The 25,708-nt window shown below is 41.2% G+C and overlaps 1 protein-coding gene across 4 annotated transcripts in view; it reads left to right on the forward strand.

The window, feature by feature from the left end:
- LOC306886325 (homeobox protein Meis2) overlaps positions 1 to 25,708 on the forward strand; it is a 71,626-nt gene that overhangs the window by 44,955 nt on the left and 963 nt on the right. For 3 of the 4 annotated variants that reach the window (XM_079443345.1, XM_079443347.1, XM_079443346.1), the window contains exons 10-12: positions 18,837 to 18,895; positions 19,973 to 20,083; positions 22,952 to 23,037. In XM_079443345.1, coding sequence (XP_079299471.1) covers positions 18,837 to 18,895; positions 19,973 to 20,083; positions 22,952 to 23,010 — 229 coding nt within the window. In that variant the 3' untranslated portion in view covers positions 23,011 to 23,037. The remainder of the gene's footprint in view (positions 1 to 18,836; positions 18,896 to 19,972; positions 20,084 to 22,951; positions 23,038 to 25,708) is intronic. The other variant, XM_079443348.1, reaches the window with a different exon arrangement.

The raw sequence follows: 25,708 nt of genomic DNA on the forward strand, positions 1-25,708 counted from the left end.
CATTAAGGGGAAGAGGACAGTGGTGCACCTCCTCCCTGATCGCTCTGTGCCGGATTAGACCGCTCTGACCGGCGGCGTCTTTGTAGATGGCTTAGCTCATAACTGGAGGTGGTGGATTAAATAAAATGATCACAGAGCAAAAGAAATGATACAGGAATTATTTATCAAAATACTCGGCCGGGCTCTTTTTTTATCACAGGCTTAATTTCGTTCGCTACATTCTGCAGCCGATGTTCAGATTAATTGAGCTGACAGCTTCTTTTCAAAACACCGGGAAGGTATTTGCACGGATTTTCTGGCCTTACACAAACTTAATTATACGGAGTGCTATTTTATCAGTCTAATTCCGTGTAGTGGAGCTTCTATTTACAAATGAGAAGTCCCTGCCTTTTATTCACAGCTTCCCTTAATGTATTTATCAAAGCGGACTCATTTACGCGGCGCTCTATCTGTCGGGTACAGACGGCGGCTCTCGGCGTTATCGGCCCGCGGGCTCGCGCGCCTCCCTGGGGTCAATTGATTTTTTTTGCTTTTGTGATTCATTTTTCCCCTACACCTCATTCTGGTGCCGGCTCACAATGAGCAACACGCCTGGAGAATGAGCGTGATTTGTCTGCTGGATCTGGCCAGGTACTTAAATTGGCCACAGGAATGCCGTTATCTGCCTTTCACGCACCCTACGGCTGAATGGTGTTTTAATTACGGTGGTAACCGAGCTTTGGTGCCGTCACACACCTACAGCAGCAGAAAATTGAGTTGCTTTGCCTGTTTCATGCTGATTAATGCTGAAATAACCGCAAAGAACCACCTAGAGAGAACGAGCGAGTGGGACCAGATCAACGCTCTCAGTTTTAGACTCCAGATACTGAAAGACTAATCTATCTATCGTCCGTCTGAGGTCAGGCTGTATTTGCGGTAGCGTTTGCTCTGCTCTCAGATCCTCATGATGTTCCTGCTGATGGGCCGGAATGGTCCTGGATTCCTCCTGTGATGGTCATTGTGTGGATCCTGCTTTGATATAGAGCACAGGGGAGAGAGACGGACAGGACGAGGTTTGCATGGACGAATCCTGAATCGGGTCTTTGTTTGGAGGCACAATCAGACCTGGAGGAGGCACAAGGGCGCTCTGTGTAACGTGTCAATAGACAGCGCGTCTCCTGCTCTGACGAGCCCATCTACCTGTCCATCTCTCTCTGTGCTGGGGATCTGATCTTCTGCTCTGCATGTGTGTGACGGCCACTGGTGTTGGTGCTTCACTATGTAGCAATGGGTAATTAAATCTGAGACTGCACAGCAATCCCGTTTGACCTCAGAGAGAGAGAGAGACACTTTACACACCATAAGTGCAGCTGTGTGTGTGTGTGTGTGTGTTATTCTATCTGTCTAAATGAGGCCTGATCACATGCTGACAGCAACACGCCTCTGCTAAACACACACACACACACAGCATTATGAAAGAGAGGCGGGTTTGTCCCATTATTGGTTGCTCTTGTAGCCATTTCTGGGTGTTTCTTCAACTTCAGGAACTTTTATGTCCCAGGGGTTAACTTTTATTAAAACTGTCTTGGAATCTTTCACCCTGCCTTCATAATTTTTGTATTATTTTTTATTATTATTTTTTTTTTTTATCACAGATCAAGAGTTAACTATAAAGATACTATACAAATATTACTTATTACACATACAACTGTGATCCAAACAAATGGTGAAATAATCACAAACCATTTCAGTATGTCAAATTGATAAATAGCATTTTTACTCATAATTTCCACCACATTTTTCAAAAGTCAGTGCACTTTTTTACTGAATATTTTTATTGTGTATCTTTTACAAACAAGTTATAATTTCTTCAAAAACAAAAAGTGTGAAAATATGATTTAATTGTATTTTGGACACATGAAACGCTAGATATGACATTAGACAAAGGAATCCGTTTCAAATGTAATTTCCACCACAGAAAACATGATGATTTGAAATGTGATGGAAGAACAAGTTATTGTGTTAATGTCCACCTGATGGGTTTTGTTGGGTTCTTTCTGCGTCTCTCTCTCTCTCTCTCTGTATTGTCACTCATGGAAACTCATTTGACTAATGAGCTGACAAATGGAGTGGAATAGGTGACTTATGAACAACCTTTGACATCTGCATGATTTGTGGATCTGATCTTACATGATGCCCACAGAAACACACACACACACACACTCTGTATTTGTCTCTTTATTGGTCATCTGTCGTTGTTTCACCAGTTGTGTCTCAACATCTAAAGCTGAGGCGTCTCAGACTGACCCATCTGTGCTAGCGTCCAATCTGTGGCTCTGTTTTAGTCTTTATATGAATAATCATCATGAGGGATTCGTCCTAGTCTGCTTATACTGAGACGACTGGAGAAAGGGTTTCGTAACTCTCTCTCCTTCCCTGAACTCAAATGAGTCATGAACAAGCAGGTCAGCTTTATGTTTTTTATGACCCTTTCACTTGGCACGACCAGCTGTTATGAAATTCATAATAATGGCTTAATATTTTCCAAATGTAATGTAAAAAGTATAAACTGGCATGTGAAGATGTTTGATTTTCCTCCTCAGAGCATGAGAAAGTTTGGAGGCACTGAGTTTAAACACACGTCTCCTTCAGATCTGCGCTCACACACACACGCACACACACACACACACACACAGTCTGTCTGTCTGTCTCTGTGTTACACACTGGCACAATCACCACTGAAGTTACTGGTAATCCATTTAACTTTGACCTAGATGAGAGCATCCAGTATTTTCTGGTGTCTCTTTCTAAATATACCACTCAAGAGGACGAGTGGAGATGGGCGGCGCGAGCTGCTGGCAGACAGCATCGTCAGCATTGCTTGCATTTAGGGACCGCTAATTGGCAGTTAATTAGCAGAACTGACTCAGTTGTTGGTTCCCATGTGCCACTCTCACTCATCCCCCCCCCCCCCGCTCCAGCTTCATTTGATCTGATATCTCTCGTAGCACCAGAGCACCCATCCGCTTTTGGCACACTAGTCTGCATCTGGCCGATGGATGCCGCACATTTAGACCAAATCAGAAAGATCCTCATCACAGGATCAGCTGAGAGAGGAAAACTCCTGCAGGACAGAGACAGAGAACCAGAAAACACTGCTCTTCAAACAGCAGGACCAACCGTAATATTCACCACTGCAGTGTAGCTGTCAATGTGCTGGACATTCTTCTCTTCCTCAGGAGTTTTGTCTTGTTTCCAGTACAATTATCTAAACGTTCCAAATCAAGACACATTTACTTGCTTGTAACGTCTCATTTGTTGTCATTAGCTAATGCATTAGTTAACAGTGAACACTTCATGTTTTTTTCACAGCATTTATTAACCTAATGTTAATGTTAGTTTATAAAAATACAATTGTTCATCGTTTCTTCGTGTTAGTTCACAGTCCATTAACTAATGTTAACAGATACAAAAAAAAAATTATGTAACATTAGTTTTTTTCAGCTGCTTACACACATTTTCAAAACTTTACACACAAATCCAAGAATTGCACACAAAATGCAAAATGCCTAACATCTCTTGCAAACTGAAGCACTGCATTCCAAATATCACAAGCACATCTCAAACATTTGCAAACACCTTTGCCATAATATTAATTCCTGTTAGATTTGTGTGTGTTACATAGAGAATTGTGTTGTGTTTTGTGTGTTGAGTCAGAGGCTGATAATTAGTGTCTGGTTTTGTAGATTTGGTGTGTGCTTCTGCTGTTTGAGTGACAGCTTTCAGGAACTGTGTGACAAGGAAAGATTTTGTCTGTAAGCAGTTGAAAAGAAAACCTGTAAGATTAATGAATACTACAGACATTAGTCCATGTTAACTAATGCTGTTAACTAATAATAACTCAAACAATTACTGTAAAGTTTTACCATTTTTGCTTAAAAACAAACAAATCTCCCAATGAAGTCAGAAAAATAAACATATTTTATGTATAAACTAGTGGTGTTAAAATTATCACATTAACGCATGCAATTAATTTTTTCAGTTTAACGCGTTAAAAATATTTAACGCAGTTAACGCAGGGGCGGGGCTAGGGATGACCACCCCTCTCACAACTGCTGCTTCTGTCACTTTTTCTCTTGACAAGAAGCGCATTTATTCAGTCGCAGATCGTCTTTACGACCACATCAAACGGGAGACGTTTCAGACACGCACTCCACTTCACTTCAGCGCCAGGCGCGAGTCAAACGAGCGCGGAAACCGTACTGTGCTCGCAGCGCGTCCTCTTCAATACACACACAATGGTGCCAGCGTGCGCTGTAGCCTGTATTCATATCAAAGCGCGAAATAAACTACGTGCATGCAATGTGGTGGTCAGTTAAGTCATGACGTTACCAAAAAGACGATTAAAGCCTTAAAACTGTGCATGCATGTAATATATTTTATATAGTGTGATCATACGTGCCATTTTTCCCGGACGCATCCTGGCCAGGATTTCTATATTGCCTAAAATATCTAGGATTTGGCTTTGTTTGCGTGTGCAAACCGATCTGTGTATGACATCGGTTCCTTATGTTTTCGAAACGCTCTCGAGGTACTTTGAATCAAAGCAATATAGAAATCCTGGCCAGGGGAAAATGGCACGTATGGTCACCCTAATTTTATATGAGTCACATTTAAGAACATGTCTCTGAAATGGTTTTCAAAACTGTCCTGGAGCAGCCCAGCACTGTCTCCCTCATCTAACACGTCCGATTGAACTCGTCAGCTCATTAATAGAGACTTTAAGACCTGAAGTGTGTCAGCACAGGTAAAAAGAGTTTAGAGAGATTATGATGCATGTCAGAACCGCGTCACGTTCAGCAGCGGCAGCTCTTAAAGAAATAGCAGCCAAATAACCTTATAACCAGCTGCTGTGATGTCTATTAATCAAAAGACAAAGAAAAAAGAGGAAAAAATTACTTTTATAGCTTTAAGGATTCATCTATATTTAATTTAGAATGTGTTTGATAACTTCTGTATATTTCTGCTGAAGGGCACAGGTAAATATGACATTATAATGGGTTTATGTGAAGATTGCTTTAAGTTCACTTAAATTAGAAGTTATTTTTTAAGTCTAATAAATGTTCAAATTGAAAGCTTGGTAATGTTGAATGGCTAATCAATGATTATATAGCTACTGGGGGAAAAACTATTCCAGAGACAGAGTGGTACATATATTTTTAAAAATGTACTGTCTTTATGTTGTTTGTACATTAATTTGAAGATTGAATGTGCAATTATTGCAATATAAAAGTATATTTAAAACCTTTAATGTTAGGTGGGATTAATCGCGATTCATTTCAGAAAAATGTGCGATTAATTAGTTAATTTTTTTAATCAATTGACAGCACTAGTATAAACGTATTTCTATATATGTGTTACTGAATATGTGTGTGTGTGTTATGCATTATTTACAAAAAAATAAAAATATCTGAGACTTAATCCAAGTATTTTAAGTAATTTTGCTTCTCCAGTAAATGTAGATATTTATACTGGAAAGCAAGACAAAGATTCTGCGGAAGAGAATGTTTTTTTTGCAGTGTTGTAAGTGTAAGTGCAGTGAATGCAAATGAAAGTGAGCCGGGCCACAGGGGTGTAACGCTTTCATGCTCTGGGATGGCACGTTTTGTTTTGAGGGGGAAACAAACAGAGAAAGATTGAAGAAAGAGAAGCATCTGAGAGCAGAAGGTGAATAAGTGGGTTAATGTATACGGTCTGCAGGTACAGCACACAGAGAGACGCTGTAGGATGGTGCTGCGCCTCGGGCCATCTGTGAGCCGAGTAGCAATTTTATTACATTGTCATTAAAGCAATTTCACAGCAGTATTGTTTGTTAATGAGACGTCGGAAACGAGGAGAGATGTCACGGACAGGAGCAGCGCTGAGCTCTGTGCTATCTCTGAAAAATAAATGCGCACTCACCCTTCACATCCTCTCTGGACTCTAGCTTGTAAAAGGGAAACCCACTTAAAGCTGAAATATAAAGTCTGTACTGCCAAGGTTGTGTTTATGAGCTGCCGCTGTGCTTTAGTGTTCACTGCTCTTCATATGTGGAGTCGGCCGTCTCTGGTCTCGGGGATTGTTTTGGTTGTGTCGGGCTCGGCCGGTTCTGTGGAGGATGTATGGCTGAGAGCTTCCTGTGTTTCGCTCTCAGACGGATCAGTTGGCTTTTTCCAGTTATTTATAGAGAGCCAGATCTGCTGCTGCTCACGCCGAGGATGAGAGAAATACAGCCCACATTAGTGAAATAAAGCCTGAGAGAGAGAGAGAGAGCGGGCGTCTTTCTGCTGACGCTGCAGATGAACATAGCGTGAGCTCAGAGGAAGTTAAGAGGAAAAAGAAAGAGAGGGAGGCCCTGGAGAGAAGAACGACTGAAGGAACGAGTTTATCGGTTTCAGACTGAACAGGTTTGTGGGATTCACTTCACTCGTCACAAAGCAGGGCTCAGAATAACTTTTGCTCTTTTTTGGCCAGTGAAATCATCTGCTGAACCTTCAGAAAACAATGATCATGTATTATGTTTTGCAAACAAATTGTGGACAATGTCTAAATACACGTGTTACACAGCTGAGATTAATATAAGGGTGCTAATAGGTAACAGTGTTGCAGTGTTTGTTATTTGTTGTATTTCCCATAAGAAAAGTATTTGTTGTTTATGTTGTATAAGGTTGAGTTTCTGCCGCCATAATTTGGGGAATGACTGTGTACAGTTGTAATACAGATGTGATTTTGTTATTTTCTTGCAATAAACATTTTTTTATATTGCTTTATACAATCCAGACTGTTTCAAAGCAGCTGTGCAAACAAATAAACAATAAATGAATTAAAATGTAATAAAAAGTAAATAAGGGCACTAATGGGTAATTAGTGCAGGTTTTGCCTAAATGAAGCTGTGACTGAATCTGGTTCATAGTTTTGATAAATTTATATTTGTATTATGTATTATATAAATCCATATAATACATTTTCTTTTATGTTATATAAGGTTGCAATTTTTTTTGCAACCAAAATTTGGGGATTATCTGAATACAGCTCTGTTGTTGTTGTTGTTGTTGTTGTTGTTTTGTGTGATTTTGTTAACAGACAATATGTGATTTAGTTATTTTAATTACAAACAAATAATCAATATATTTAAAATGATAAATAGTACATAAATAGGTGCTGATGTTATTTTTTTTCAGATTTAGTCTAAAAGCTGTCTGTCAGTATGACATCAGCTTGTAGTTTTTGGTAAACATATTTCATACAAGAAAAATATGAAATAAGTTTTCTTACAGTAACGTTGGAAACCCTTGAGCTTTGTGCTTTAAAACATAATGAGATATTAACCTGTGTTTACAGGTACGAGACTCCAAACCTGATCAGTTCTCTCTCAAACACAATCCTCTTACCTGAGATCTGTTTTCCTAAAAAGCAATGTATGGCCCGTGCTGTGAGCTCCACGCCAGCAGCGCTATCATAAATGAATACTTCAGGTTTGTTTATTGAAGCGCGTCGTGCCAGCGAGCCGAGATGTTCTGGATGAAGTAGCAGCAGAAATGATGCCAGAACACGACACACTGGAAACTGGACTCGCTCCAAACCGTCTTCACACACTCCGACTCCAGACGGGGCAAAAATATAGAGGTGTCTCTTTGACTGGCTCTCAGTGGATGCTCCAGTGAGATCCAAAGCTCTGGTCTCTCATTATCAGTTTGGGCATGAGACACAGAGAGGGCCCCTTTAGGGTCTGAGAGAAGGGCTGATTCTGAGATTGAATGGGGTGATGGGGTGTGGAGGGTAATGACGGAGTCCTTGCAGGCGGCAGTAAGTGAAAGGAGGTTAATTGAGAGGTTTCACTGATGACGGGCAGATCTCGGGCACAGGTGCCCTGCAGCGGCTCCTCGCCGTAACTTACACTCCACATTAACCAGTGTTACCCTCCAGCGCTCGAGTGAGAGGAAAAAAATCACTCCATTTTCTAAGCATTGAGTCATTTTTATGTCCCTGTTACATTTAAACAATGAAATAGACTATGCTTGTTTTGAGAAAAGGCTGAATATTGTAGGAGTTACTTTGAAAAAATGTTCACTTAGAAATTGCTATTCAATTTCACAAATAATTAGTAACAGTGAAATAAAGTAGAAAAACTGAAATAGTATTTTCCTGAAAAACATACTCCAATAATCTATATTTACAACTTTGAAAAATATTTTTACTGTGCAGATTTTGCAATTATGTATTTCAAATGATAATCCAAATCACTGTGACAATAATTTAGGTTTTATTCAGTTATTAATAACGCTCAAACAGTAGAGAATGGATTAGTAAGGTGAAGGCTGCGGGTTCGATTCCCAGGGAAAGCAAGAGCCGAAAGAAATGTAAATGCATACCTTAAATAAGGTATTGCTTTGGATAAAATTGTCTGCCAAATGCATAAATAAAAATACAAAAAAAGTAAAAAATAAATAAATAATCATTTATTCTGCATATTAGATGGGACACATCCCCAGCGTCCATAGTAGTTACGGTACTTTGGATTTGAGGTAGGACAGTCTGATTTCTTCCAGCATTCCTGTAGCTAAAACATCATGTTTGCAACACCAAGGTAGTGGGTTTGATTCCCAAGGAATGCATGAACTGATCAAAATTATACCCTGAATGCAATGCAAGTTGCTTTGGATAAAAGCAAAGTTTACCAAATGCATAAATGATTTCTTGAAATTCTGCAGTAACTACTAAAACCAAACTGATCAAATGAATAAAAACACAGACAGCACCTTTTCCCGAGACCCAAAACAAAGTGCCAACATCTCCCCCGAGAGAGAAAGCCTCGTGTCGGGTCAGAGCGGTGACGAGCCTCTGTGATAATCAAAAACTACTTTAAAACAGTGCAGAGCAAAGGTGTCGAGGGAGGGTGAGACAGCCGGAGAGAGAGGCTCCTCACACAGGTGTGTTGACGCCCGGGGCGTCTTTGGCTCTGATTTGAGCCCTGACTATCATGTCTTTAAGGACGCAGTGTCAGATGTCTGTGAGCTTTACTGGGGCCAAGACAAACCTGCCACAGTTGTCAGAGCTTGCTGATGCAGCCAGTGAACGCGGAGAGGTGTTTCTCGCGTGGTAGATTGGCTGCTGTTGTGCCGCAGGACAGAGAGACAGCAGAACTGCCAGAACAAAGTCTTGCTGTACAAACCAGCAGCTGCTACTCGCCGGATCAAAGGAGCAACAAGCGGCTCTTCCTGGCCCAGGTGTTTGACGGACAGCTGACAACTGGGGTCGACTCAGACCCTCCGGACTCTCTCCGCCGTCTCCAAGCGCTGCTTTTATATGGGTGCATGCTAGGGTGCTCCTCAAGAGAGCGCCAAAACTAAAAAGTAGACTTTCTTCAGGTGATTTTTGATAAAATGTTTCGCCTTTGCAAGAAAATGGTTGGCACCAAATGTTTGGCAAATCCGACTTTATTAACCACTGCCACATGCAGGTTAAACATTGTGTTGAGCAAGTATAGACGGTCCATGCATCTGAACCGTGATTGCTGCAAATACTAAACCAAAAAATAGTCAAAGCTGGTTAACATAAAGGGTTGGAGACACCTGGGCCATAACAGATACGGTAAAACAACATACACATATTAGAATGTTACTGACACGGCACGAAACACAGGTCATGTGGCAGTGGTAAATGCATTCGAAATCATATATATAAAATATAGTTCTCGTGGTTTGAATGACAGAGGAGTGGTGAAGTTCAGGAAACTGAACTAGTTAGTTACTCCAACAATGCATTATACTATGGTTGTTAAGCAGCAAGTTGCATTGTTGTTCGGGAATTGCATCCCACAAAGTCTTCTTGCATTTGTGGACCAATCCAAATGGATTGGAGAAAACCTACAATTTATTTGAACAAAACTGGTGCATTGCTGCCGCTCAGGACGGGTCTGATTCCCACCTGTTGTGATCAGGAGAAGAACTCGGTACAATCCAGAGAGAGCGACAGCGAGGATGAGTCTGTGCCGCAGTGCTATTGATTTATTTTAATTAGCAGCTCGTTAAATCGCATCAGTTTGCAAAACAAACATATAAGTCTGAGTCTGGTTTTCCACCGGGATTTTAATGAGTTCTGCACCCCAGAACCTAAAACACAGAGACAGACAGAAACCTCCTCGAGAGCTGCACTGAAGACAGCAGAGAGTGAGACAGCTGGAGAACACAGACAGAGTGAAACTTTTCCTCTCCCGCTGCACAAAACTATGTAAACACACACACACACATGCGCGTGTGCATTAGGTTTCTGTGAATTGTGAAAAAAAAAATATTTTCTATACCCTAACCCTAAACCGACCCTTTACAGAAAACCTGTTTGCATTCTTACACTTTCAGATAAACATCATTTACTATTTTTAATAATTTTCTTTCCCTCGTGCGGACCACAGGCCAGTGGGGACATTTGGTCACACTCACACACACACACACACACACACACACTGTAACACCCTCAGACACACACACACAACATTAACACACACACACACACACACTGTAACACCCTCAGACACACACACACACACACACACACACAACATTAACACACACACACACTCACACTATAACACACACACAAACACACACATGCTGCGCTTGTCCATCTGCAGTAAATCAAACAGCGGGTGAGGTAATGCTCGTCTCACCACTCCTGTTTTAACTTAAAGAAGAGAGAGAGACAGTCTGTCTCTCTGTGATAAATGGACAGACAGCTCTGGTGTGTGTTTGGCCTGTGGACACACGTCTGACCCTGTTAGTGGGTGTAAATTGAGGAATTGTTTGCTTTGATTAAACCTGTGCCGCCCGGCATTAATCTGCGCACACTTCCTAGGTCAAAGTTTACAGCAGCGCTGTCCGCTTCTTCCCTCGAGCCGTCACTGTTTTCTCTGTTTATTTCATTATCTGTGTATTTGTTTTTGAGCCTCATTAAAGAGTAACTTCATTAGTTTTGGTTGGTTGGGTCTGTTTTTCTAGCAGGACGGGATGCTTTTATTGATGAGCAGATGCGGGGTGAGGCGGGTGCGCTGGGTTTGAATTCTCGCTCGTTAATGCGTCAAACCGGAGACCCTGTTGCTGATTGGCCGGGCTCTCGTTTCACCCTCCCGCCGTGATTGGCCGGGGCCAGGCGAGCGCTGCTGGCCAGCATCCAGATGAAACTCTGTATAGCTATCGTTGTGAGGACATTCATTGACACAATGCAATCACTAGCTCACTACCCTAACCCTACCCATCAGAACTAAGTGCCTCACCCAAACGCTTACCCTAAACCTAACCTTTACCCAATTATAACCTGATCCCTAAAACCAAGTCTTGACCCTCAAACAGGCTTCAGAATATGAGGACCGGCCAAAACGTCCTCATTTTACAAGATTGTCTTGACTCCGACGGTCTAAAACTCAAACCAGCCCTCACAAAGATAGCTTTACAAGTGCACACACACACACACATACACACACATGTTGTGTTTCCATGTTTTATGGGGACTCTCCATAGGTGTAATGGTTTTTATACTGTACAAACTGTATTTTCTCTCGCCCTACACCAACCCTACACCTAAACCTACCCCTTACAGGAAACTTTCTGCATTTTTAGATTTTCAAAAAACTTAATTCTGTATTATTTATAAGCTTGTTTCCTCATGGGGACCTAAAAAATGTCCCCAAAATGTGCTATCCTTGTGGGGAAATTTGGTTGCTAAAATGTGATAAATACCAGGTACATGCACACACACACACACGTTCACGTGACTCCTGCTCTTTGTCAGGAATTCCACGAATGGCCCCGGAGACTCGCGGTCTGTCGGCCGTTGCTCCTCTCATGAGAGTTTGGCTGCTGAAGGTGTGTTTGAAGTGAGGTTTGTGGATGTTGATGCAGCTCCACGCTAGAGCGAGGTCAAGTGGCCTCCTGCAGTTCTGAGTCCATAGCTCACAGCCGCAGCGAGTCCATGTGTGTGTGTGTGCACTGTCTGATTACACGTGTGCTTTATGAAACCAGGAGCCAAGAAAACTTGTGCCAACAGGGTTCAAAAAATGGCAATAAAAATTTATTTTTTCCATTTCTACAATGCTTAATTCTACTTTTGTTGCAATCCTGTAATCAGAATTTAAGATGGCTAATCATAGTTATACAGTTTAAAACCCTAATTTCAATACACACATATGTATATATACAGGTGCTGGTCATAAAATTAGAATATCACGAAAAAGTTGATTTATTTCAGTAATACCATTCAAAAAGTGAAACTTGTATATTAGATGCATTCATTACACACAGACTGATATATTTCAAATGTTTATTTCCTTTAATTTTGATGATTATAACTGACAACTAATGAAAGTCCCAAATTCAGTATCTCAGAAAATTAGAATATCAATTAAGACCAATGCAAAAAAAAATGATTTTTAGAAATGTTGGCCAACTGAAAAGTATGAACATGAAAAGTATGAGCATGTACAGCACTCAATATTTAGTTGGGGCTCCTTTGGCCTGGATTACTGCAGCAATGCGGCGTGGCATGGAGTCGATCAGTCTGTGGCACTGCTCAGGTGTTATGAGAGCCCATGTTGCTCTGATAGTGGCCTTCAGCTCTTCTGAATTGTTGGGTCTGGCGTATTGCATCTTCCTCTTCACAATACCCCATAGGTTTTCTATGGGGTTAAGGTCAGGCGAGTTTGCTGGCCAATCAAGAACAGGGATACCATGGTCCTTAAACCAGGTACTGGTAGCTTTGGCAGTGTGTGCAGGTGCCAAGTCCTGTTGGAAAATGAAATCTGCATCTCCATAAAGTTGGTCAGCAGCAGGAAGCATGAAGTGCTCTAAAACTTCCTGGTAGACGGCTGCGTTGACCTTGGACCTCAGAAAACACAATGGACCAACACCAGCAGATGACATGGCACCCCAAACCATCAATGATTGTGGAAACTTTACACTGGACCTCAAGCAACGTGGAGTATGTGCCTCTCCTCTCTTCCTCCAGACTCTGGGACCTTGATTTCCAAAGGAAATGCAAAATTTACTTTCATCAGAGAACATAACTTTGGACCACTCAGCAGCAGTCCAGTCAAGACGCTTCTGACGCTGTCTCTTGTTCAAGAGTGGCTTGACACAAGGAATGTGACAGCTGAAACCCATGTCTTGCATACGTCTGTGCTGGTGGTTCTTGAAGCACTGACTCCAGCTGCAGTCCACTCTTTGTGAATCTCCCCCACATTTTTGAATGGGTTTTGTTTCACAATCCTCTCCAGGGTGCGGTTATCCTTATTGCTTGTACACGTTTTTCTACCACATCTTGTCCTTCCCTTCGCCTCTCTATTAATGTGCTTGGACACAGAGCTCTGTGAACAGCCAGCCTCTTTAGCAATGACCTTTTGTGTCTTGCCCTCCTTGAGCAAGGTGTCAATGGTCGTCTTTTGGACAACTGTCAAGTCAGCAGTCTTCCCCATGATTGTGTAGCCTACAGAACTAGACTGAGAGTTAATTAGCTGATTAGAGTGTAGCACCAAGGGTCTTCAATATTGAACATTTTCACAATATTCTAATTTTCTGAGATACTGAATTTGGGACTTTCATTAGTTGTCAGTTATAATCATCAAAATGAAAGGAAATAAACATTTGAAATATATCAGTCTGTGTGTAATGAATTAATCTAATATACAAGTTTCACTTTTTGAATGGTATTACTGAAATAAATCAACTTTTTCATGATATTCTAATTTTATGACCAGCACCTGTATATACAGTGCCCTCCATATTGGAACAGTAAAGACAAAATTGCTCTGTTGGCTGTGGAGTCAAGACATTTACAAATATGATTAAAAGATGAATATGAGACACAACTACAGAATGTCACATTTTATTATTAGCCGTTTCAACACATACATGTTTTACCAAATAAAAAGAGCAGCACTTTTAGAGTTCATCCCACTCATTGATGTGAGCATAAGTATTGGGACAGTTGAACATAAGGCAGATATAAAAGATTAAAAGATTAAAAGCTATTATTTAGTTGCAGATCCCTTGCACACAATCACAGCAGTGAGTCTGTGACCCATAGACATCACCAGACTCTTGCTCTCATCCTTTGAAAGACTTTTCCCAGCCTTTAATGCAGACAATCCCAATTGTTGCTTGTTTTGGGGAGTTTCTGCCTTTACTCTCCTCTTCAGCTGGTGAAATTAATGTTCAGTCAGATTTAAATCTGGAGATTGACTTGGGCAATCTAACACTTTCCATTTCTTTCCCTTTATAAATTCCTTGACTGAACTGGCAGGGTGTTCTGGGTCATTGTCCTGATGCAATATGAAGCACTTCCCAATGAATCTGGTGGCATTTTCTTGAATATTGGTAGGCAAGATGGTTTTGTCCCCTTCCAAATTCATTCTGCTACTGTCATCATACATTAAGTCATCAGTAAAGTTGAGAGGGCCTGTTCCAGAGACAGCCATGCATGCCCATGCCATGACACCACCTCCACCATGCTTTACAGATGAGGCTGGATGCTTGGGATCATTCCAGTTCCCTTTTGTTCTGCACATTTTTGCTTTCCCATCACTTAGATAAAGGTTCATCTTTGTCTCATCGGTCCATAAACACAGTTCCAAAACTCTTCTGGCTCACCTTTGTGCTTTTTTTCCAAACTCTAATCTTGTCTTTCTATGTTTGGTGCTGGTCAGAGGTTTGCATCTTGCTGTGTAGCATCTGTAATTCTGTGTCAAAGTCTCCTGAGGACAGTAGATTGTCAGAGCATCACCCAGCTTTCTGGAAGTTGTTGGTGATTTTACAGACACGTCTTTTAGGGTTCATTTTCACAGCTTTTATGATTTGTCTGTCATCAACTACTGTTGTTTTCTCAGCCGATCAGGTCGTTGTTGGTCGCTGGTGGTTTCCAAACTCTTGATTTCTCCATGCCCTTTGTTTTTGCTAGAGCTGACTTCCTCTTTTCTTTTAGCATCCAAATTGCTTGCTTTTCTCTCAAAGTCAGCTCCCTCATCTTCATCCTGGTTTGTGTATCATCATCGAATGCAGAATAGAGAAGTAATGGATATAACTGATACGACACATTCCCTGCTTTTAATATCTGAAGATTAATGCAACAGGACACAGCTGATCACTTAGAAAGACCTGTGAGGCAACTGCTCCAATACTTATGCTCACATCAGATAGAGGGATGAAACTCTAAAAGTGCTGAACTTCTTAGCTGGTAAAACATCTATGTGTTGAATCACCCGATATACATACATATACATATATATATGTGTGTGTGTGTGTGTGCAAATATGTGCATATATATGCATTTGTAAAAAATAATCAAAAATAATTATAAACAGATTAATTATTTTAAAAATAATAAAAAATACTACAATGTGTGTTACAGAACCGCATGTACAGGGTTGAACATGTAGCCTAAATAAAGCTGTCATTCAGTATATAGTAACAAATGCTGGTTTGATAAAGAGGTTTATTTAATGGTAAATATTATATACTGTATATTCTAAAGATTATTGCAAATATTATGCATTAAAAAAATATTTAAAACGATGTGGGTTGAAAAAAATATTTTCTACAGTGAATTTAATATATATATTCAACATTAATTAAAGGTTAAGACTGTTGAAACAGGACAGACAAAAATCATAATTTTAGAAAGGTATTACACATATTTGATTTGTTTAATTCTAGCTTGTTACTGCATCACAATTATTAGTTAAATCTTAGATTAATAGTCCTCCAAAGAACATGGGATTTTTGGCTTATTATTTAAAAGGCAGTGGGACTCTGTTAGTGGAATGTGGCACTATTCTTAATGTTTTTTCTCATGCACATGCAGAGTGTCAGGAGCACACGGCGTGTGTATGGGACTCCAGAGCATTGAATATTCTGTGCTGCGTCTCATGGAGTGTTTGTCTTTGTTGCGAGCGGCAGTAAAGGACACATTCTGTGGCATATCCAGAGAAATGACCCTGCCACGACCCTTCACCTCTCCTTTAATTATTTGTTTGAAGACAGCATGGGGTTCCCATGCGGAGCACACACGCAGGCGGGGGACTGTGTGTGTGTGTGTGTTCAGTTCCGCTGCTGTAGTTTATGTAGCTTCAGTAAAACAGATAACGGATAGATGTACTGAATCATCTCTACGCCTATTCATCTTGTTAAACACCTTATTAGTTCAATAATTATGTAAGCTATGCTTTACCATTTTTTGGCATCTCTTTAGTATTTGGTGCATTTGTTTTGTTGTTTGTACATTTTTGGTGTGTTCATATTTGTTTTATGTCTTTATAATTAATGCATTTTAAGCATCCATTAAATGTTTGTTTTATTTCTTGTGTTGTGAAAAATATAAATCGAAATTTGTAGACAGAAATGAGGGCCTGAGTTTGAAGAGAAGTGGTGTGTGTGTGTGTGTGTGCTGGCGGGTGTTGTTCTAAGCACACCCCATTAGCAGCTCATGGGAGGAGGTGAAACAGTGTTATCAGAGGCAGGTCTGATAATCTCAATTGGCTTTACTCACACTGATAAAATGCGCTCTGGGGCCGCAGCGCTGCTGGGCCGCTCCTGCAGGGTTACTGTGGCAACAGTTTGGAGAGGCGAAACAGACACTATGTGTGTGTGTGTGTGTGTGTGTGTGTGTGTGTGTGTGTGTGTGTGCAAGAGGTCAGTCAGTCCCAGCAGCTAGTCTTAAAGAAATTCATAAATCACTCTTCTGTCTCTCTCTGGTATTTCTCGTTTATGAGGCAAGTTTTTTTTTTGGAACAAATATAATTTAAGTGATAATGTATAATCAGCATCGGGTGCTTATTTTGTGATAATGGCTGACTGACCATACGTTATGCTGCTTACTATTACTTACAGGCCAGCAAATACAGCAAATCAATTTATTTAAAATAATTTTAAGTTTTGATCGGCAACATATTTTAATGTTTCTGAAAAAAGTATCTTCTGCTCACCAAGGCTGCATTTATTTGATCAAAAATGCAGTAAAAATCATTCATTATATACATAAATATATCAATGTTGAAAAGAGTTGTGCTGCTTTATATATTTGTGGAAACTGTGATACACTTAATTTTCAGAATTATTTGATGCATAGAAAGCTCAAAAGAACAGCATTTATTTGAAATCTGTTGTAACATTATAATAACATTATAAATGTATTTTAATTAATTAGAATTAATTATTAATTTCTCTTTGTCTTTTTCAAAAAAAAAAAAAAAAAAACTGACCTCAGACTTTTAAATGGAAACAATCAGTACAGTTTAGAGTCATCTTGCACAAATATTTGAGCACAGGGTAATGCCATGGACCAATCACATTTGTTCCATAGAGCTCAATAGTAAATTACTGCTGTTTATTTAACAAATGTGTGAGTGTGTGTGTGATGAATCGTACAGGTGTGTGTTCATGTGACATGATCTCAATACCCATACAATATATATTTACACTCATGTTAATGATTTTCTTTCTGTCACTTAGTTATATCTGCTATCTGTTGCTCGGTGCTAGTGCTCTTTTAGTAGCGCTCCTGTCTTTCAAACTTATTCCTCTTTTCCCAGCTGTGCGTGCAGTTACTTCAGTGCGTCATTGTGCAAGCGCAGATTGCGGGCGTTTAAGTTAATGGAAGGTAAGAGCATGTACAGCGGCTTCAGGAGGGATTAGAGCTCAAATTGATTCCAGTCCTGCTTGTATCTAATGACCGGTCCCTTAGAGTCGCCCTGTGTGCGCTCGCCCGCTTCTTTCATGCGGGATAGCCCCAGCATGATCCGAACCCTCGCTCTAATATCAAACACATGTGGGCGCCTTTAACGCTTGCTCCTTTAGTACGGGTCTCTCGGCCATTTTGCCTTTGACACGGCCCATTCCGCATTAAAACGGTTCCCTGGGCTGGCACTGACCTCCCGATGACCCCAGCGGCCCGGCGCTCAAAAGCTGCAGGAGAGGTTTTGTGGAGCTGCGCTTATTTGCTGCCGTGCTGGTGATAAAACTTCAGACAGGCTAATTGATGGCCTCGCTGACATAACAATAGCTGCTGAAAGCCTGGAGCTCATTTACAGACAGCTGGAGAGGAGAGAGACCCCTGCCATGGGCCCTTACCATGGGGCAGGGGACCCACACAAAGAGCCGCTTGTATCGCAAACTTATGAGCGCTAACATGTGAAGAATAATGTTTGTGCATGCGTGAGGTTGGGGCTACAGTGTGGTCTCAGAAGTTGCTTGTTTGATGATCAACTTCATCTTATAAGTTTCTCCAGAAGAGTATAGAGCTTTAAAATGAATGTGGAGAACAGCTCAAATGGTTGTGATCTCTCTTGGCAGATCTGAGCATGTTGATGAGATCTCCTTTAAAACACATGTGAGATTGTGTTTTGAGAATTTCAGATGACGTCTCCACTTTTCTGATTGCTGTCTTGGAGAATCCATTCCAGATCTCATCTCTAGAGGCAGAGCTTTGATAAACTAAAACTACTACAGAAAACATTTTCATTTTCAAATTCACCAAATATGAACCATCCTGAGTTGTATGCTGTTTTCTGGTTTACCTGGACTGGTAGTACTCGAGTTTAGACTCAAGTCCAAGATATATATTTTATGATTAGCCAAGACCAGCTCATTCGAATCCAGGCCGAGTCCAAATGCTCCAGAAAGTATGATGTTGGACTCAATATTTAGTCTGGTCTTGTCCAGACTCGAGTACTACAACACTGCTTACTGCTAAACCTACTAAGAGTTTTATATCAGTCACATGCTAGGTTTGTGATGGCAGATTATGTAATTGGTCTTGTTTTTCTTCTGTGTTTGCAGGTTCATTAATGCCAGAAGAAGAATAGTGCAGCCCATGATTGACCAGTCAAATCGAGCAGGTAAACATCATATCATCTTCTCTGATGTTCTCAACACTGTTTGTGTCTCACTTTAGAGTCTCTCCTGTGTCTATACGCTCCAATGAGAGCAGATTGAATCTAATTGGATGTTTCTCCATCTCGCTGGTTAGAGGGACATTAGTGCAACTCAGTGCTAATTGGCCACAGGAGAACTTTACAGTAATTCTGGAACATTTCACTGTTTCTCTTTGTGCTACAGTACATTAGAAACCCAGCAGGCACACAACGTCATAAGACGTTGATATTTGGTTAAATTTTGGTTGCGACGTCGTGGGACCAACATTCAATGTAAATTCAACATCTAATGTCAATGTTAAATTGATATCCAATACCGACGTCAGCTGATGTTTATATTTAGTTGTTTTTAGGTTGTGTAACCAAAATCCAACGTTGTCAACATCAAATTGACCGATTTTCAGCCCGATTTTCATTTTCAACCAAAATGCAACGTCTGTCCTACATCATGTCCAACACCATCTTGATGTTATATAGACGTCCGGTGCCTGCTGGGAAGCGATTTGCATAAGCATTCATGAATTCACACCAGAAACATAAATGAAATTCTCTAGTTTTTGAGTTACTGATGGCTTACTACTATTTCTCGCTGTGCTGAAGTTGGGATGATTCGAGCACAAATGAATCTATTAGGATTTCTGCAGTGAACACTGGGATAAACGGTAAACATCTGAATGAAATGGACAGGTCATGTAGCAGTGGTGTTTTTATTGATGAAAACACCAGCACATGAATTTATATGTAGATTTTCATGCAAAGTTCCAGCGAAAGCATGAACACCACTGCGTGGTTTCTAGATCTCTCTACTGAACCCAAGACCAGTGAAGCAAGTCAAGAGATAGACATCATTCTGTGCTGCTGGACAGTTATGTTGATGTAACCTCCTCGTGTCCTGTTGATGCATACGTTGGAGAATGGTGTGTGTGTGTGTGTGTGGCTGATGAACAGCTCATTGTGTTTGGGCTGCTGCTGGGATAATCGCTGATTGTCTGGTGTGTCTTCTCTCTTTTTCCCCTGCTGTCCACGTTTGACTTCACTCAGGTTTTCTTCTTGATCCTTCAGTGAGCCAGGGAGCAGCGTACAGTCCGGAGGGGCAGCCCATGGGCAGCTTCGTGCTGGACGGACAGCAACACATGGGCATCCGGCCGGCAGGTGAGATGCAGCGACCATCCTCCTGCGATCACCTCTTCAACCTCTCACTTCTTTCTTTTAGACCAGGGGTGTCCAATCCTCCTCTGGAAGGGCCAATGTCCTGCAGAGTTTAGCTACAACCTGCTCTAAGGCTGATGATACACGGGGCAACTTTTTGAAAAATGTTGCCATCAATGGGCAACCAGGTGAGACACAGGATCCACGACTGATCTAAAATATCCAAATAGAAATTTGCTACCCATTCTCAATGGGAAAGTGCCCAAGCAACGTTGCTCAAAAAAAGTTGTCTGGCAAAATTGCTCAAAAAGTTGCCCCCGTGTATCATCAGCCTAACACACCTGCCTGGAAGTTTCTAGTAATCCCGAAGACCTTGACTAGCTGGTTAAGGTGTGTTTGATGAGGCTTAAAATTGAACTCTGCAGGACAGGTCACCTCCAGGAGCAGGATTGGACACTCCTGTCTTAGTAATGAGATAAATTGAAGAAAACATTGGGATGTCCTGGTTCTCAGATGTTTCTCTTCCAGGAATCTCATGTGTCTACCATAGGCTGATGATACTTGGGGCAACATTTTGAGCAATGTTGCCATCAACAGGCAACCAGGTGAGACACAGGGTGTTACCCATTCTCAATGCGAAAGTGCCTAAGCAACATTGCTCAAAAAAAGTTGCCTGGCAAAATTTCTCAAAAAGTTGCCCCATGTATCATCAGCCATAGAATTTCAGGAAAGACAATATCTCAGACTGCTCAGAAGTCTGCAGTCAAAAGACTCATCTCTCTTTAGATTCTCTCAAGCTCAAATGATCTCTGCTGCTATCTATGGGTGCGTTTCCCAAAAGCTTTGTTAGCTAACTATGGTTGCAAGTTCCCCTGAACTCTGTTGGTAACGATGGAACTTGCGACCATAGTTGCTTTTGGGAAACACACCTTATTGATTTTAGCCGATGTTTAGGAAGATAAAATTAAATTCAATTCAAGTTTATTTGTTTAGTGCTTTTCATGATACAAATCGTTACAAAGCAGCTTTACAGAAAATGTTAAGTTCCTACGTTATATTTAGGAGTAGGTTATTAGTGGTGACTATGGCATAAATGTCAAATCAAAACAGTAAGAATCATGCAGTTAGTTACAAATGACACAATCAAACAGACGGTGAACACTATTAACTGCAATTATTATACACTCACCTAAAGGATTATTAGGAACACCTGTTCAATTTCTCATTAATGCAATTATCTAATCACCCAATCACATGGCAGTTGCTTCAATGCATTTAGGGGTGTGGTCCTGGTCAAGACAATGTCCTGAACTCCAAACTGAATGCCAGAATGGGAAAGAAAGGTGATTTAAGCAATTTTGAGCGTGGCATGGTTGTTGGTGCCAGACAGGCCGGTCTGAGTATTTCACAATCTGCTCAGTTACTGGGATTTTCACGCACAACCATTTCTAGGGTTTACAAAGAATGGTGTGAAAAGGGAAAAACATCCAGTATGCGGCAGTCCTGTGGACGAAAATGCCTTGTTGATGTTAGAGGTCAGAGGAGAATGAGCCGACTGATTCAAGCTGATAGAAGAGCAACTTTGACTGAAATAACCACTCGTTACAACCGAGGTATGCAGCAAAGCATTTGTGAAGCCACAACACGCACAACCTTGAGGCGGATGGGCTACAACAGCAGAAGACCCCACCGGGTACCACTCATCTCCACTACAAATAGGAAAAAGAGGCTACAATTTGCACGAGCTCACCAAAATTGGACGGTTGAAGACTGGAAAAAGGTTGCCTGTTCTGATGAGTCTCGATTTCTGTTGAGACATTCAGATGGTAGAGTCAGAATTTGGCGTAAACAGAATGAGAACATGGATCCATCATGCCTTGTTACCACTGTGCAGGCTGGTGGTGGTGGTGTAATGGTGTGGGGGATGTTTTCTTGGCACACTTTAGGCCCCTTAGTGCCAATTGGGCATCGTTTAAATGCCACGGCCTACCTGAGCATTGTTTCTGACCATGTCCATCCCTTTATGACCACCATGTACCCATCCTCTGATGGCTACTTCCAGCAGGATAATGCACCATGTCACAAAGCGCGAATCATTTCAAATTGGTTTCTTGAACATGACAATGAGTTCACTTTACTAAAATGGCCCCCACAGTCACCAGATCTCAACCCAATAGAGCATCTTTGGGATGTGGTGGAACGGGAGCTTCATGCCCTGGATGTGCATCCCACAAATCTCCATCAACTGCAAGATGCTATCCTATCAATATGGGCCAACATTTCTAAAGAATGCTTTCAGCACCTTGTTGAATCAATGCCACGTAGAATTAAAGCAGTTCTGAAGGCGAAAGGGGGTCAAACACAGTATTAGTATGGTGTTCCTAATAATCCTTTAGGTGAGTGTATGTTGCGATTAAACTTTGTGATTGCGATTAAACGCTGCGATTAAGCAACATTTTGTAGTTTTATATGTTGTTCCAGGGTTAGCATCATCTGAGGTCTTCTGGGGGATTGGCATCATCTCTTCTCAGTGTTCGATCATCTCAGGTCTTCGTAAGGGCTGGATCCAGACTGGATCCAGGCTTGTGTAATTCCTAAACAGAGAAGCAAATAGAGACAAAATTAGCGTAGCTGCTGTTCTAACCAAGCAAAGATGATGTGTTCAACCCAAGCAAAAGTTATGAGATACATTGTGTGAATGCTTGGCTGAAAAGATGTGTCTTTAATCTAGATTTAAACTAAATAAAATAAAATGAAAAACTACTGAGAATGAAACGTTCTCTGGGTTGTTTCCCCAGCTGTCAGTTTGTTCTTCTCCTGTGTGTTTGGGCTCTGCTGGGCACTGACTGTCTGTGCTGTTTGTCTCTGTAGGTCCTATGAGTGGCATGGGCATGAATATGGGCATGGATGGCCAGTGGCACTACATGTAACAGCTGTACAGTAAAGAAAAGGGGGAAGTAAGTACACTGGGATTCTTTTCTTCCTCTGCCTTTTTTTCAAGAGTCTTTCCTGTCCGTTTCCTGTCAAAATTCCCCTGAAAGCCCAAAATAACACCACAGATGCGGCTGCCCTGTGATTGCTGACCATCAGGGCAGCAGAATGAGTGAGGTGAGACGTGGGGCGTGCCATGTTTCTGGAACAAAAACAAGGCAGAAAAGCACTAAAGTGGAATTTATTTATCGCTGCAGCGGCGCCGTGCTCCACGTCTCATGCGGCCAATGCAAATGTTGGACATTTGGGTGGAAAAAAATGGCATCTCCTGGGGTAGAATATGACGGGGTGAAATTAAGCGGGCTCCAGTGAAGCGATAAAAAAGGAGAAGTGAAACTGTCCTCGGAGTGACATAAATCCGTCAGGGGAAGGATTGATGCCCAAATTATCTTATATGCAAAGACGGGAGCAGTGCAGTACATTACGCTCCCGGAGAGAGATATAGAGACGGCGGGTGACACAGCCATCCTTCACCGGGGGAAGCCGCGTGTCTTTTTTTTTTACTGGGAATGGAGGGAGATGGAATGGGAATATCTGCAGATGGGAGCGTGTGGGCTACGGGAGGATGGCATTAAAGAACGACCGCATGTAAACGCAGAGATGTCCTCGTCTGATTAAGACACCCATTACGCTGCCCGCCGGCGCCGCGCCACTGACATTTGAGAAATCAAGACGTATGGCGTCCCAAAGGTGGCAGGGCAGAGAAGATTTTATTTAACACCTCTACTTCCTGCTCAATGAGCCTCAATATAATAACACTTTGCTTGATTAAAAGAACCCTTTATATGTAAATAGACGGCAGTTTCCTGTAGGTCACCATAGCGATGCTGTGACGAAGCCCCCCCCACCCCCTCGTTAATCGACTCGGAAACGTGGCGAGCGTGTTCCCTAAAACAGCCGCAGAGACAACATTTGCTCAGCATGGATAATTTTATCGGCGCGGGATAATTTTGAGACTATTTAATTACGTAACATATTTTATGCTTCATGAGCAATTAGATTAATAGCTTAATACAGAGGAATATTAGCCATCTCTGATTCGATTACGCACACACACAATATGCCGTATTTGCTGTTTAATTATGATCGGTGTTGGAGCGCGCTCAGAGAGGTGTGCTGTTACTGAAGGATGCAGATGACGGTGGTTTACAGCATCATACGCATCTGCTGCATATTTAAAAGGAAGAGCTGCAGGTTATACTGCGTGGCTTCACAAGATTTTACGAGATCGCTTTAATAAACACGTGCACATCTGATGAATGTGTGGAGAATGCATGCAGTTTCCGCTCAAATACTTGGTCTACGCTGTTCTTTAATTGTGATGTACCACGTTACAGGAATGTGCAGTGAGTGCCTGATGACCTTGGAGTGACCCTGTCCCCCTCCTTTAAATGACTGTTGGTAATAACCCCAGGGGTCACGTTACAAAACACCGCCTCGTTCCCCTGCACCTCAACACTAGAGATTGAGCAGCTCAGTGCTACAAATGTATTCGACCAGCATGTGCATCTGTGCTTGTAGTTTTCTTTATGGTCTGCGGCTCAATTAATGGCTTCCCGTGTAAACTCTTGTCCTGTATAATAAGCAGATATTGCTCTGTTCTCTGAGCGGTGTTAACCAGCCCCTAAATAATTTAGTGAGTTCGTAAAGGAACTTGGATCAAATCAGTTCGCAGCGGCACAGCTCGTTCTGTCACTAATTTCATGTAGTATTTGACTGCTCTGAGAGCTGATATATATGTGACCCTGCAGCACAAAAGCAGTCATCAGTAGCACAGGTATATTTGTAGCAATAGACAACAATACATTGTATGGATCAAAATTATACATTTCTCTTTTATGAAAAAAATCATTAGGATGTTAAGTAAAGATCATGTTCCATGAAGATATTTTGTACATTTCCTACTGTAAATATATCAAAACTTAATTATTGATTAGTAATATGCATTGCTAAGAACTTCATCTGAACAACTTTAAAGGAGATTTTCTCAATATTTAGATTTTTTTGCTCCCTCAGATTCCAGATTTTCAAATAGTTGTATCTCAGACAAATATTGTCCTATCATAACAAACCATACATCAATAGAAAGATTATTTATTCAGTATAAATCTCAGAAAATAGACTCTTATGACTGGTTTTGTTGTCCAGGGTCACATTTTAGGTTGTTCCTGCAAGATCCACATCATTTCCCGCCAAGGTCATGGGTTCGATTCCCAGAGAATTTAAAATGCATGCATTTTGAACGGTCTTGTTCTGCTGTGTGACTGAGGACGGATAAGTGAAATGAACACCGCATCTACCGTCAAACCAAAAATTATTCAGACAGCAGATATCATTTTTGATATTTTTTTACGAGTGGGTGCAGGACACTATAGTTCATTTATGTAAGTGAGGATAGCAAAATACAGTGGACTACCAGTACAATTTGGGAATAAAAATTATTGAGACACTTTGAGTTGAGCATGCTTTGCTTATGTGTTTTTTCTTTAATTGCTATGAGACATTTTTCCACCACAGACTGAACAAAATGAAGCATTGCTTGGTAATTGGCTGACCTAAATTGGTTTTATCTAATTGTGTTCTTGAATGTAACAGCTGAATAATTTTTGGTTGATTGTAATCTATTACATATCTTTC

The sequence above is a fragment of the Barbus barbus genome (genome assembly GCF_936440315.1).
Source record: "Barbus barbus genome assembly, chromosome: 20".
In the NCBI taxonomy this organism is placed as follows: Eukaryota; Metazoa; Chordata; class Actinopteri; order Cypriniformes; family Cyprinidae; genus Barbus; species Barbus barbus.